This window comes from Notothenia coriiceps, unplaced genomic scaffold (genome assembly GCF_000735185.1).
Source record: "Notothenia coriiceps isolate Sejong01 unplaced genomic scaffold, NC01 NC01_scaffold00003311, whole genome shotgun sequence".
Classification (NCBI taxonomy): Eukaryota; Metazoa; Chordata; class Actinopteri; order Perciformes; family Nototheniidae; genus Notothenia; species Notothenia coriiceps.
Window position 1 is genome coordinate 320,656 of NW_011336012.1, and position 15,780 is coordinate 336,435.

The 15,780-nt window shown below is 41.6% G+C and overlaps 1 protein-coding gene across 1 annotated transcript in view; it reads left to right on the forward strand.

The window, feature by feature from the left end:
• Positions 1-11,195, forward strand: part of psmd1 (proteasome 26S subunit, non-ATPase 1) — a 58,811-nt gene extending 47,616 nt beyond the window's left edge. The window contains exons 14-18 of the mRNA XM_010766389.1: positions 1,096-1,188; positions 1,503-1,589; positions 3,178-3,429; positions 9,279-9,444; positions 10,997-11,195. Coding sequence (XP_010764691.1) covers positions 1,096-1,188; positions 1,503-1,589; positions 3,178-3,429; positions 9,279-9,425 — 579 coding nt within the window. The 3' untranslated portion in view covers positions 9,426-9,444; positions 10,997-11,195. The remainder of the gene's footprint in view (positions 1-1,095; positions 1,189-1,502; positions 1,590-3,177; positions 3,430-9,278; positions 9,445-10,996) is intronic.
• Positions 11,196-15,780: the final 4,585 nt, after the last annotated feature.

Sequence of the window (15,780 nt, forward strand, 5' to 3'; positions counted from 1 at the left end):
ACAGCACACACACACACACACACACACACACACACACACACACACACACACACACACACACACACACACACACACACACACACACACACACACACACACACACACCTTGTGTATACACGGGAGCATAACGTTGGTGTAAAGCCCCAAATAACCCACCAGGGATGGAGAGCAGAGGGGAAAGGGGGGGGGGGGCAGCAGCAGTGTTTAACAGACTTGGTGCTGCACCCTGCCAAGGCTCGTCAGCACCTGTTTAACTACACAGCACGAGTCTTCACAGACCATTGGACAAATTACTTCCTCTTCTTTAAGAAACAAACTGAAGGTTGGCTTCAAAGAGCGCGCAGGAGAAGCCACTTACCAGCCTCACGGTTTCAATTCATGCCTCCATACTGCAGTCTGAAATATGTGGTGTTAACAAAAACAGGTGTCCCCCCCCCCCACGCTAAACAGAAGGCACCTGGTGCTGCTCTGGCAGGAGATCTTCTTTGATGTTTGTCCAGGTAAAGGTGACGGAGCACTTTTTAATGTGTACTTAAGGATCAAGTCTGCAGCTAATAAGTGATGGTGAAGTGAATCGAGTGAATGTGAAGGGTTTTAAACTGCTTTGCTGGTAACTATTTTTTTATTTCTAAAATCAAACCGGGTGCCAGTTAGAAACCATATTGGTTTTGTATTTATGACACTTGAGACGATGAGGTTGTGATTGAATTGGAATAAATGTTAGCTCAGAGAGGGGGCGGTACTCAAGCTCTCCTCTGAAAACAGCATTTATGAAAGTTGTTATTAGGTTCAAGAGACCTCAGAACTGACCTCAGAACTGGCTGACTTCATTATTATTGTCTCTGATCATCCGTCATTACCTCCTTTTTAAAGGATAGGTTGGCAAGAAAGCCTCAAATTAATAAACGTATAGCTTAGCACTTGAAATTTGACGTGGAAATGTGCGGTGACTTCCTAAACCGCTGTGTCGTCTGAAGTTGCTTCGTTTGACTTTCTGGAGGATGTTACAGGTTTGTTTCCTTGGAAGTGGATCCGACGGGTAGATAATGGCATAAAGTCACTAAACATCTTCTCTCTTCCTGTCTTCCTGTTCAGATGCCCAAGGTGCAGTATCGCTCTAACTGTAAGCCCTCCACCTTCGCCTACCCCCCAGCTCTGGAGGTTCCCAAGGAGAAGGAGAAGGAGAAGGTGAGAACATGGCAACTTAACACATCGGCTTGTTTTGATTTTCTTTTTCTGATATTATCAGTCAAAGAAGGCAGACGTAGTTTCATATTCATTTGTAAATAGGTTTTTAACCCACGCTGTCAGATATATACTTGTTCTGCCTGGCATATTGATTATTTCAGCGTCTCCAGCATATGTTTCTTGGTTGCTCGTTTCCCTCTGCTTTTATTTTGTGGTCGACTTGTTCTGTTCACTGTAAGTCGTGTTAGTAGGTGGTCTGATAGTCGATGGTTTTGTCTTACATTGTCTGTATTCTCTCCCCCTCTGCACGGCAGGTCTCCACGGCTGTTCTCTCCATCACCGCCAAAGCCAAGAAGAAGGAGAAGGAGAAGAAGGAGAAGGAGGAGGAGAAGATGGAGGTGGTGAGTGGAAAGGCCCAGCTGTCCAAAACACCCTTTCTCCCCTCATTGCCAATCATCTTATCTTATTTGTTTTTCGACCCTTCATTTGAAAAGCAGTCTAAACTCACAACAACACATCTCCTTTGCCAAGCCATTTATTTTATTGGGTTTATTTATTCAGAAAGATTTGTTTGGAGTAGTGAGTTTAATTTACTGGAACAGAGAGATCTACCCTGAATTATCCCATTTTGTAGGTGGTCTGTCTGCATAAACTAAAACAAATGTACTATTTAGTTTAAACACATTCAGGGTATTTAGAACCTTTCCGTTTATCTGAAGTAAAGTTTTCAATTATGTTTTACCGTGTTTGACTCCAAGACTGCTTTGAACGCAGGGAGTACCCTATAACAGATTGTGTTTAGAGCAAGATTTTGTGAGACAATTCTTGGTGGACTTCAGTCCTTCAGGGGTGGTCTTGGGTCATGCTCCCCTTTTTTTTTTTAAAGTATCCCACAAGGCAATGCAGCTTCAGCATGTGTCCTGGTTGTGTTGTTTAATGAGACATCACTCACCTGCTGATAAGAGGATACAATCATAAATAAGCAGATATTAAATGGGGAATCGGATCCATGCTGTCAGTTAAACAGTCTCTTGTGCTCTTTGACACCAAACACGCTACCTTTTTATTTCTTTTCCCAACTCCGTGAGTCAGTGTAACTCTCACTGGGTTTCTCTGGGCGTCAGCAGCACGTTTGATCCGCTCGGCCACGCTACGTCTCAGCTCTGCTGCTGAAAGACGAGCTTAGAAATGTCTGGCCCGCTCACATCTCAGATTTTTGATTTCATTTGGCTTGACTCTTTGAGAAGGCGGTAGAAGGAGGGGGTATCGACTCTCACTGGGGTCAGACGGTTCATTTTCTGGACCGTTTTATAGAGCGGACTTAAGTTTGGGAGATTTATTTATGCTTAGCTCATCTATTTTCATGTTAAGAGCTTCACTGTGGTATCTTTTTATTTCTACTCTAAATATATCAACACTCAAATATGTTGGGTAGAATGATTGAGATAGAAATGGCAAGAAAAAGTAAACCTAGTAACGATAAATACAGACGATAGTGATATTAAAAGGCTATTTGAAACAGTGATTTCATCAGTAAAGTATTTAAGTGCGTCTGTAAATCACACCTGAAACCGGGCTAGAGCAGAGAAGACAGCCGAAGTGTTTCAGAACATCTGCAGGAGATGACGGACTTTTGTTGCTAGCTCCAATGGCACCTTCTGTCCTTCCATGTATTTGTAATGAATCCTCCCGTGTATCGGCCTGATAGCCCGACAAACCACTGCCCATGGTGCCAGAGTAGTAACAAAGAAACATCGATATCCTCCAAACTGTCTTGTAATGTCTTAATTCAACTAGAAATACTGATTCTGATTGTGGTGGGTTTTCAACTTTTAATTTAGCACTATCTGAATTAAATGTATGTTTTAAATAAATTCAGCAATGACACAGCCGTACAGATTGTTTTTAAGAACATCCTTAAGTTACAGGACATTATGAAAGGTAATCACATTAGGCCTAATGGAGGACATGCTTCTTTTTCTGTAACAGGAGGTCCAGGAGGCAGAGAAGGAGAAGGAAAAAGAAAAGGAAAAAGAAAAGGAGAAGGAAAAAGAGAAGGAGAAGGAGAAAGAGAAAGAAAAGGAGAAGAAGGATGAAGAAAAGGAGAAAGAAAAGGAGAAAGAGAAGAAGAAAGAGGCAGAGCCAAACTTCCAGTTCCTGGAGAACCCGGCCAGAGTGATGCCGGCCCAGCTCAAAGTGCTCATCATGCCCGAGACCTGCCGCTACCAGCCCTTCAAACCGGTAACTATCTGTCCGTCTGTCTGTCTCAATGTGGGTCTGTCTGTCTGTCTGTGGGTCTGAATGTGTGTCTGTCTGTCTGAATGTGGCTGTCTGTCTGTCTGAATGTGGGTCTGTCTGTCTGTCTGAATGTGGGTCTGTCTGTCTGTCTGTCTGAATGTGGGTCTGTCTGTCTGTCTGTCTGTCTGTCTGTCTGTCTGTGGGTCTGTCTGTCTGTCTGTCTGTCTGAATGTGGGTCTGTCTGTCTGAATGTGTGTCTGAATGTGGGTCTGTCTGTCTGAATGTGGGTCTGAATGTGGGTCTGTCTGTCTGTCTGTCTGAATGTGGGTCTGTCTGTCTGAATGTGGGTCTGAATGTGTGTCTGTCTGTCTGAATGTGGGTCTGTCTGTCTGTCTGAATGTGGGTCTGTCTGTCTGAATGTGGGTCTGTCTGTCTGTCTGTCTGTCTGTCTGTCTGAATGTGGGTCTGTCTGTCTGAATGTCTGTCTGTCTGTCTGTCTGAATGTGGGTCTGTCTGTCTGTCTGTCTGTCTGAATGTGGGTCTGTCTCCATGTAAATGTATTCATGAGGCCATAGTAGAAAGTCTTGCCAATAGCTCTTTAACAGGGTCTTAAAAAGTCTTATATTTGATAATCTGAATTTAAGGCCTTAAAAAAGTCGTAAATATGACCAAAAAAATAAGAAAGGTCTTAAATATGATTTAGAAGGTCTTAAAAATGATGGGATTTGAAAGGTACTTCTGTGTTGCGATCGCGTCTAAATGTGTTTTGGGGGAAATGTCCGGGCTGCAAAGTAACCAGTATTTGGTTGGAAAACATGTAATTTAGTGCTTGGTTGAAACCAGTGGAGGGGAATGTGTTCGGAGCCCGCTGCACCTTTTGCAAACAAAGTTAGCGTTTGTCTTGCTAATGCAGCGTTAGCTAGTCCAGCAGCTCCCGCAACAACACCGGGGGACCTCCGGGCGACGTTTGGGTCTACGTCAACCCTAAAAGCGGAGGTGCTGTGGACGCTAAACACCAATCATACAACAGCATGAAGGCAGCAGAGCTCTGACTATAGCTCTTGTCACACACACACACACACACACACACACACACATACACANNGGGGGGGGGGGCCATGTAACTGCGTCTTAACTTCTACTTGAGACATTTTTGCGAGAAGTGAAAGGATTTAGCGAGACACTTACATTTTTGTTTGCGGAATTTCCTGTCGTCGTAATGTTTTTTGAAATCTGCGTCGATTCTGTCCGGTAAAAACCGTAAGCTACGTTCTGGGATCCGTTAAACTTCAAACACTCCCTCGCTTTCCTCTCTCGAATAACCCGGGCTGGCGCGGTGCGGTAGGGGGACCCGCAAATGACCGCCTTTTCGACAGTGTAAATTCGTCCTGGCCGTTCGGAGGGCCAAATATTTCTCACTCTCTGTCCCCCCCACCCCTACACAGCTCCGGTTTTTAGTTGACTGTCCGGACCTAGGACTTTAAATAAAGGTTAAATAAAATTTTTCCCTTTTAAGCGGGAGACCCTACGAAAATCGCTTACAATGGTGAAAGTAATTTCACGTACAACTTATAACAACTTAACTAAACACGGCGCATCTAAATTTTCCACATTACTTGAATGAAAACTGGTGATGATGCTCATCCCATCGAATGGATACTTTAGTTGCTATAATTGTTACAGACAAACAGAAATTCCGTACAACATGAATTATTGGAGTTAGACGTACCATTATAATCATTGATTTATGGACATTTTTTTTACATCACCTCATTTTTCATTTTTGGACCGGATTCGATTCACCTATTTTCACAGTTCATCGGTATTTTTACTTTTTATAGTTCAAATTACATTTTCATTTGATGTACAAATTGAATTCATGCTCATGAACGTAACTTTACGTGATTTCTACCCCATACAATTTACAAATAAAGTCTTTCGTGAAACAATTATTAACGTTCACCTTACGAGAAATTCGTAGGTCTATCCGGTTAACTTATATTAATTGTACCGAAACTGGTTTTTATTGTATTTTTTTACAGTAGACATCCTTCGGCACCGCGACATTTGTTCCGTGCGTGGTTGCAGTAAAATCGGCCGGGGCCGTATTTCATTATCGACCAGGTAGAGCGTAGGGCAGAAGGGACCACTTAGGAGTCTGGGCGCCATCCACCACTGAATACCTGGTTTAACGGGTGTTTTACCGTTTTGGACGGTGGCGACCTGTAGACATCTCCAGTGTGTGTACTGTAATCCTTTCCTGCACCGAGTCGTATCTTCGGTTCGTGGTAACCCGGTCGGGTTCTACAAGTCTCAAGTGTCCTCCGGGGAGACGAAAACATAAAATAATTGTGAATTAAACGTAAAATCCGTTTAGTGAAAAAGGAATTCTAACTTTTCATTTATTTCTTAAACATGAAAACAAAATTACGGTTTTGAATTAACATACCCCTGTGCAAAGTTCTGCTTTAATTTTTTTTGCGGTTAAAATTATAGAAATTAACAGTCGGTCCTACTCAGGGGTTTCAGTAATAAACTCACACTAATTTGCTACACATCCTACTCTAATCTTGCTTCACTAATCAGCGGGCAGATTTCCACGGTGAGATGTCATGCAGTAGCACAATATAACTACTAATTAACATTTTTTGTAACATATGGTCATTGAATTTTTATCCGCATCTATTGTCCGTATATTTCCCTATTAATAGATAATCATACATCTTTCTCTCTCTCTCTTCTCTGCTCTCTCTCTCTCTCATTCTTTCTTCTATCTCTCTCTCTCTCTCTCCGCTCTCTCTCAGACGTTACATTATATACTTAATTGTTTACTTAGACATAAGGGAACATTTTTTTTTTTTTATTTTTGTACAACAACGACAAGTTAAGATCGTCAAACAAACACATACATAAACACATATCTACAACGTTGAGTATGCGTGCTGCGAAGGACCGTTTATGACATACCGTCCCCAATTTAACCGTTGTGCAAGAATTCCGGCTTTTTTTTTGATTATAGGGCCAGTCGTCTCGAGACGATAAAATTTCATATCAGTTCGTTTATAACCCCCCCCGGATTTATTATTTACGTAAGTAATTATTCTTCGCTCTTTTCAAAATGGTATATGAGCTCAAATACTGTTTGGTAGTACTCTTTACACGCTCCCACTACTACTGTAGGTCTCGTAGCAGCCGATTACAGGTCCCGAATCTGGTTACATTTCGGGGACTAAATACATGTGTATACCAGTACGTTTAGTTCGATCAACTTAACTTAACTCTCTCTCTCACTCTCTTTACGTCGGACAAGACACTCGCCGCGGGGGACGTGTCGTCTACTCTTGCTCCGTTCCCGGGCCAAGATTGGTTAAAACGCGACGGGCTCCGTTCTAAAATCGACCCGCTGGTTTTGGGGGGGGGGGGGACGGGTCTTTTAACATGTCATCTTATCTATTTTCAATAGTTTCCTTTATGTGTTGTCTTATATTATTAATTATTTACTTTTTTTACGAGCATTCGTTTCTCTGGTTATGGGAGTTTGTTTCTTGCATATTATGGTATTTGTTCCGAAGGTTGTACATAAGTCATAACATTATTTGTACAAAATTAACCCCACAACCTGCAGCCCGTAGAAGATTCCCCCCTAGTCTCATACCGGGGGTCCTTTCTTTACAAACTTGGTATGAATTTTCATTTTACGAAGTTTAGACCAGTGAAATTCGTGTGTTAATGATAACTAATGCTCAGGTCCCCATGTTGAGATTTGTGCGGTTATACTTTTTCTAGACAAATGGTAAACTTATTGTTTATTCATACACTTGTATTTGTTGGGATCGCGTATTTCGGTTATTCGTTTATTTACAATTGAATAAAATAAAAACAACAACGTAGGTGAATAAAATGGATATCAATGTACCAAATAAATACTTTATTAAAAAAATAGTAGAGGTCAAAATTTCGCTAAAAAAACCAAATGACAGGCGAATATCACTAAGTAACTTTACATAAACGTTTTGGACAAATAGCGTTATTAATATTTCCACACGTAACCTTTATAAACAAAAGTATTTAACGTAAATACGAGAGCAGCGTAGCTAGGGGTGCCGCCCGGGGTGAAAGCGACACTCGACAGCTGCGGGATATTCGGTCGTTCACAACCGAATAGTCCGGCTGACCGGCGACATTCCTACTACTTTCACCCCCACAACCGTGCCCTTGCGGACTATTCGGTGTCACAACCGACATTCGACTACTTTTCACCCCCGGTTGTGGCGGGTGAAAAGTAGGTCGAATCGTCCGCGAGGGTAGGCAGATCCCGTTTACTTTTCACAATTGCCCCAACTTTTTCTACCAATGCTAACTGAATTAATACTTATGCAACATATTAGTTCCGGACTTTACTCCTTACTCGCCCGTCTCGCCTCCGTGTCAGGGTGTTCCAAAAAGGGGAGGGTCTCGGACGTTCGCGTCGCGGGGGGGTTCTATGTACGCGGATTTTCCCGGTTTTCTAGTCACCACCTTCATTCGCTTCTTAAATCGAATTCGTGACATCCGATGAATTCATCGCAAAACTCCAACGTGAGGGCTCAAAAAATTTTAAACATGGGAGATAAGGAGATGTTAAATGGCATCCAATTACCAGCATGAAATTGAAGGTGATTTTGATAAAATTATGGAAATCGAAGAATGTCTAAAACCTAATTACTACACTTTATATTAGATTGTTGTTTGAATTACGTCTCGGGAAATCAAGGTGACCTCATTAGGTAAGTGATCTGGGGGACCGTCATTATGTTTCAGTAATTTCGACGTGGAAATGTGTCGAAAGTGTTGAAATTACCGTAGTTATTAATTATTAGTTTGTATAGGTATATAAACTAGACGACTTTAACTTTAGACCGTAAATACGTCATGAAAATTGAAGTTCTAATCCGACAGTTCGGACGTAGAATGCGAACAGAGAAGAAGCTAGTGCTAGGAGACTACTAGACAGAGAACCAGAGAGATGAAACCTTATTTTGTGAATCAACTTGCGTGGTAACAAGTTCCCTGTCTTTGATTGTTCATGGGAGCTGGATGATTCCACAAATTGATTAAATAAACTTCACTTTTGAGTTTCTAAACCAAAACAACGTGGTCCGCATCCTGTTTCTCTCGTTCTACCAGTTTGTTTCAAATAAATATTGTAGAACTGCGTCATAGCTTTTCTTGACCTCAATTTCAAATGCATTCATAGGGTCTTTATCAAGGCAAGATTACGTACTGCTTTTGAGCCCCAGACCCTCAGTTTTACCCTGTGCACTGCACCACTCAAAGCACAATATATGTTTGTATGATGGGGACCCAGAGTAATTGAATTTGACTTATGCTAACTACTACTACTATATCCTTTTTTGGAGTGGTGGTACATCTTTCTAAATATATAAGAACTTAATTAAGTTCTACTCTTTACTAACTAAACACACACAATGCACAGAAATGGGGACACATGGTTAATGAATGTGTTTCGTTTTACTCTGGAGCCTCGAGAAGGTTTATCTGGTCCTGATCATTAAATACCATTTGGTCGTTTCAACAGAGTAAGATACTCAGAGGAATTTCCAACGGTTATGACACGTTTTCTCTCCAACAATTTAGTGTGCAGCTTCATTGAAGTTAGACCCCATTAATGTTCTGGTTAGAACTGATTTTAACTTCTTTCCAGCTTTTCCATAAACATCCCTTCCAGCAGTGAAGAGTGATGTATAAACAGATACAGTGCACTTTACATTTTCTAATGTCCATCAGCCAATGAAGGCTCTGAACCCTTTCGCTGGATGTTATTGGCTGACTTTCCTCCTGTCTGTCAACAGCTCAACACAGGCGGGATCATCATCATGAAAGACACCAGTGAGGAAGAGGAGGAGCTGGTGGAGCCCGTCTCCGCACACGGCCCCAAAATCGAGGAGGAGGAGCAGGAGCCAGAGCCCCCCGAGCCCTTCGAGTACATCGACGAGTAGGAGTGCTCTCACGGCAACGGTATGCATTCCTAAACTCTTGTTATTCATTCATAACTTCATCAAAGTGAAGTGTCTACTGATATTCAACCGTTTCTCCGTCGCTCTGTCCAACCCCCGTTCAAGGTAGGGTAGGTAATTCACTTCAGAAACTCTTTTTGTTGTATTCCATGGAATGCTCTTAACATCCCGATAGCAATGAATATATGAAATGCTTTGACAATAAATACATTAAAAAAATGTCATCTGTGGAAGACGTGGCGCTGTAAAAAGCACGACCAATCATCTGAGCCGGCCCGGCTAAAATAACTGGATGGCCTACCTGCCTGTCAGCCTTCCATCTGAGCACAAACTTATCTCGTGCCCTCATTGGTCCTGGTTCGTGTGTGTTGGAGGAGGAGCTCTGTAAGGAAGTCTGAAGGAAGAGGCAGATTTCTTTCGGTTGCGGACTTTCAAATTCTAGCGCACTCGGGCTGGTTTCTCCATTCTTACCTACCCTACCTTTAAGGTCACAAATAAATACTTTGCGTCAGATCTCAGGTTTCTATTGACTCCCGCATCATGCCATTTTCTAAGTAATGTTGTGTAGTAAAACACAATGCAGGTGTGAGCTGTTGTTCCTAAGCATAGCATAGTTTCACTCGTCACTGGTGGAGGAATGTAAACCCGTCTCCAAACAGCCGCTCAGAGGGCAGAGCGTCTCTGATCTGATGCTTAATGACTCCTGGAGGCTGATGGTGTTTGTGTTGGACGTGTTGCTGCCTGCATCCCCATGTACGAGCTCACTGTTGATGAGACCAATGAGGTGTCAATGACCAAATTAGGGCCTCCTTGCATACTCTGTCACTTCTTAATGAGGTTCAAGTGCTGTGTGACACAGTAAACACTGCGGCATCACGGTCAGCTGACTGTGTGTTTGCCAGAGAAAGCAGCGGTGAATGTGACCAAGTTGTACTATTAGGTCGCAAGTTTGATATAAATACATGGGATGAGTCACAGTACATTTAAGTAAATATTATTTGAATGACTGTTTTCTGGCCCGTAAGCCCCCACATAGCTCTGCTCCCCTCCGTGTGTGTGTGTGTGTGTGTGTCTAGTCTAGTCTAGTCTATACTGATGTGAAGCTCAATTGCTCTTGAACATCTCAAACTCAACTGATATGTAGAGGGTGTTGAACTTGGGACAAAAATGTTGTTCTATTCCTATTTTTTTCAACAAGAATAATTATAGCCTTTTTTTCAAAAGACTTTTCACAAGATATCACGTAGGAAAAGATGCACATGCACTTTTGTGAGCCATTGTTTCCACTTGAGCTTTTTCTGCTTTGATAAACTCGGTTGTCTGATGTTTTGTGGCAATTACTCTCAGTTGCATCATTCATTTTGTTATGCTTTTATCTGGTATGACTTTTTGGGATGTACATTTTTGTTTTTGTGACGTTAATATCACGAATGTCAGCATACAGCCATGATGTCACTGCTTCTGACATGTAATCCTAATTGTGTATTTGGTTTTGTATTTATTAGTTATTAAACTTGTGAATCACCTCTCATGGTATGTGTTCCTCTCCTCAGGCATCGGGAGAAGTGGGGTGTCAGCATGTTGGTCCAGCGTCTCCCTCTGTGCATCCAGCTCTTCATCCCCGCTTCACTTCCTCTTTTACACGTTTCTTTCCTGTTCTGCCGCCTCATTATCCAGACAGGGAATGTTTTACACCCTCAAATTGTATAATTTTCTGTCCGTACAATAAAAAATGATATATATTGGAAGCTGGGGAGTGTCTGTTTATTTAAATGTTTTTTTCACCAAGCGTGCAATGAGGGAATTTCTCTAATCCCATACATTTAGACTGGTTTACATTCTCAGCACTCAGCAGCCGCCCAGCCGTCTGTCTGTCTCTCACAGCGAGCGAGTCCACGGTCAAACACTAAACAACTTTGGGTGGCAACGGGGGGAGGGAACACTTCTGGGTGTCTAGAAGGTCAAGTCAGAAAAAATATTACAAACAACAAACCTTTTGGGCAGATCAGGACGGAAACGTTATCTGTTTTTTGTTTTTTTATTTGCTAAAGATTGGTTCAGTTAAAATTGAGACTTTCTTTCTACTGAAACTAACATTGTTGATGTACTCCAATACTATACCAATGCATACTATGTCATATTTATGACACTTTTGGGACATTTTATTAAAATACTACATAATAAACAATTATTTTATGAAGGCTTTTCATTGTTCACGATGTACTATTACATTTTCCATTCTTTATTAAGAAACCTTTTTTTTTGTATGGCGTTCCAGACACGGATTTGTTTTAATGGCATCTTAAATGTTACATTTCATTATTACAGTATGGCATTTTTATGAGGGATTATACACAGATTTTTTAAAGTTTATTATTAATTAAATACCTTTTTAGGATATCTGTGTAAAATGTATTAATATATATTTGTGGCATGACATATTTATGCGGATGATTAAAAGGTATGGTAAATGGACTGAATTTATATAGCGCTTTTTCTTAACCACAAAACACTTTTTTCAACACATGTCCCACGAGGAGAGATAAACATTTACTCACACTCACTAAATTGGGAACAATTTTGGGTTCAGTATCTTGCTCAAGGACAACTGCAAATGCTGGGGATTCGTACCAACGGCCCTCCGATTGGTTGAAGCCACTCTACCTCCTGAGCCTCAGCTTAATGGAAACTTAAGCAACATTCTTTTATGAATGTTATACATCTTAAAATCCATCCTAAGGTACATTTTCAATCCTAAAATTCACTTTGTAATCTCAGCAGCTGCTGCAATGTACTTTTGGTTTTTGGCCTTTAACCCAAAATCAAGTTTATCATCTCCGAGTGTCCATTTTTCCAAGTCTAAGTGTGATTATATTTGGTAAATGAAGCGTCACCTGGAAATGTGGTTTGGAAACATTCATGAAATGATAACACAGGCAGTTGTTTTCTGCATGAAATGTGATGGAATGCCACTTGTTGGATTTTTAAGGCGAAAGACTGGTGGAAAAAATGTCTGTGCTGTGAAGTAAGTGGTCGTCCACTCCCATCAGTGAACAGCGTATGTACATGTTGGCCAGACACTTAGTCTAATCAACTCCTCCCTTCACATTCCCACATTCTTGGTCATGGAGAACTGTTTAACAACATTAAACCAAATCTTTCCTCATCCTGGTCATCTATGGTTGCAACGCAGAACACACTCTACTGACGTCCGTTTCACTTTGACCTTAACGACCAAATCCATCATTCTTATCACTCAGCGTGTGATCCTGTGAGGACGAAGCATCTGCTGAATGCATTCCTCCACGTGTGATTTTACACATCCTAAATATAGAGATGAGCTGAGCGATTAACTTTCTATGAGCACCCCATTCCTGGTAACACAGAGTAGTCTCCACAAGAGCAAATGTGGAGATGTACTGCAACCTACCCCCACCTTTCCGATCATCTCTATGTTTCCGTGCTATTTTCCAGCAAAGATGAGAAGAGGTCTGCTGCAGCCTTCGCTTCCCGTACGTCCATGGGTGGGATGTAGATGTTGATCTGTGTGTGTGTGTGTGTGTGTGTGTGTGTGTGTGTGTGTGTGTGTGTGTGTGTGTGTGTGTGTGTGTGTGTGTGTGTGTGTGTGTGTGTGTGTGTGTGTGTGTAAAATATGCCGACCACGTCTCATCCTTCAGACTTTCAAACCATCATACTCACACTTTTCTGTGATGGAGTGAACTTCCCTCATACCTTTGTTTCCATTCCTTGTAAACTCACACGCGATACAGATCAGTTATACTAACACCAAGGAACCCTGCAACGCTCTCTGATGTTTTGTTAAATCAAAGCATGTGATATGGCCCTATGGGACTCCCATATACTTGGTGCTACAGGCAAACTAGTTCAGAGCCCTGTTTTAGACATGCTGGCCTCAGTCTGTGTTTATAATAATAATAATAATAATAATAATAATAATACATTGGATTTTTATATCGCTCTTCCTAATGCTCAAATACACTACATAAAATCAGAAATGAAACAGTAAAAATAAAACAAAAAAATAAAAATGCTGACACATTTATGGCAAAAGCAGTCCGTCCACCACTATAGCTGAAACTGATATAATTATTGGAATCAAACCTTTACACTTTTTTGCTTACAAATCCCTTTCCTTAACCTCTGAAATTGGACTTGTGCTTTTTAGGAAGTGTGAAAGATGTAGCCCAAGTGTCCTTAAAAGTATAACTAGAACACACCAAAGAAGGTACGAAAGAAGCCGATGTTTGCGTCCAGTTCTCACAGGCCAAGCTGTGGACGGCAGACGAAGACAGGCAGCCAATCAGCAGCGATTAATGTCTGTCAGTAGGCTACACGGGCAAACTCAACATCAGAAAGGAAGAGGAGAAGGGTGATGGTTGGTGTGAGCAGACAAAGCATGGAGTCACCGTCTGTGGATGCAGCGGGGGGGACGGTGTCAATGACAGAATGGAGGGTTCAGCAGCGCTGTTAAAGCAAACAAGCGCCCCCATCAGAGAGCTCATTGGTCAGCTGGGGGAGAGTGTGGCCTGCGGATGGGGTCGAGGCCTCGGGGTTTTTGGCTGCACTGGAGGCGAGTGATGCGCTGCTGGTCCATGACAGTGCAGACTGTTCTGTCCCGTCTGGATGGAGGGTCACGCTGAACAAACGGGGGAGGGGGGGGGTGTGGATTTTGGCCTCCAGCTCGTTTTATCTCTGAAAGTTTAAAGATAAAGACCTCCTATAAGGAATGGGCGGACTGGGAAGCAGAGCGTTGATATATAAAAATGTCAATTTTCTTGATTTACTCCTTTTTAGGAATTCCTATGTTAGAGGTTTACTTTTTGTGAACTTTCACGCTGCTGCATATGTGTGTAAAAAGCTGTAAATTACCAGTTTCTGTTCCTGCGCCAAACACTGAACTAAAATAGTCCATTCATGGACTACTTTAAAACACACTTTGTATGAGAAAAAAGCTTTTTTCCGCCTTTACTCACACAATTGTGAATTGTGAATTGTGTGTCTGAATTTGATTTTATTTGTGTTACAAATAATAATAGAAAAAGATTGACAGATAAAAACATATTATGCAATAATTGTTAGTTGCAGCAGTAACACATAATACATTTTTTGTATGGAATTTGTGCCACAGTTTTAGATACAACTGTATACTTAATACAGCTGGGCAAAAAGTGTAGAAGTATTGATCATGTCTATTTGCAGCAGGTAGCCTTGTAGAGTTCATTAAAACAACAACAGCCTCAGAAGGTCACTGTCCTTTTACCACATGCACTGCCTGTTTACTCAGACCCTGCCCTGGTGACTACAGTTTACTGTGTTTACGTTCACTCGGCCCATCTGCACCCAGCTCGTGAGACTGGGGTCCAAACAGTCTGAAGGGTTATGTAATGCTGGCTGTAGCAGCAGCTGGTAGGACTGGTGGAGGTCGTGGCGCTGCAGCGTCTCCCTGAACAACTGCATAGATTCAGTACCTTCAAGCTGCCTCTGAGCTCCACAGCTGATGAGTGAAACGAACTAGTAAAAGATGACCGCAGTGAAGTTAGTTTTAGGTTAGATGTTTGACAGACATTCACTCAAGTGCCAGCAGTGGAAATAAATTACTGTTTGAATGACCAATGCTAACCTGATCATATTAGTGAAAAAATATAACACATTTGTCACATGTGGCTCACTATCTTTGACTGGATGTAACAATGATTTCACATAACTATAAGAAAATGTCAAGAGCTTCCATGTCATGTGACCAAGTGACTCCAAATCCATGCACACTATTTCACTACACTGGACCTCTTTGAATAGGATTTGAGTCCATTTATTTCTATGAATATTTCTATGAAAGGTCTATGAAAAGTTTTTTGTTGAATATACATAAAAATATTAATAAAAATACAAAATAGAAAGTTAGTTCGGTTCAAAGTAACTGGTTAAGACATTATTTTCTCAAACTTACTTCAAAGCGCTCACATGAGAGTTCATCAAAATAAATCACATTTAAAATATTTATAGTGCCTCCAATAAAGCACGTTGTATCAATACATTGTTAGTTTTTATCTTTCATTTGTTTACAGTAGGGCATTTCTACCCTATCAGCAGACTCCACATCAGACTTTGAGGGAGAATAGTGTTGGTCATTTTACATCATGTTCCCAGCTGGTCTGTCCAGTACTTGCGTGGTAACAAAGGTCACTTCCCCGACCTTTGGGTTCTCCTGTCCAAACACTCTCTGGACAGGAGGAGCCCTGGCTGCTGGCTCAGAGAGAGAGGAGGTTTCCATTCTCTGAGCAGCTGGACCCCAGACCTCCTGCGCTGGGGAGACCTG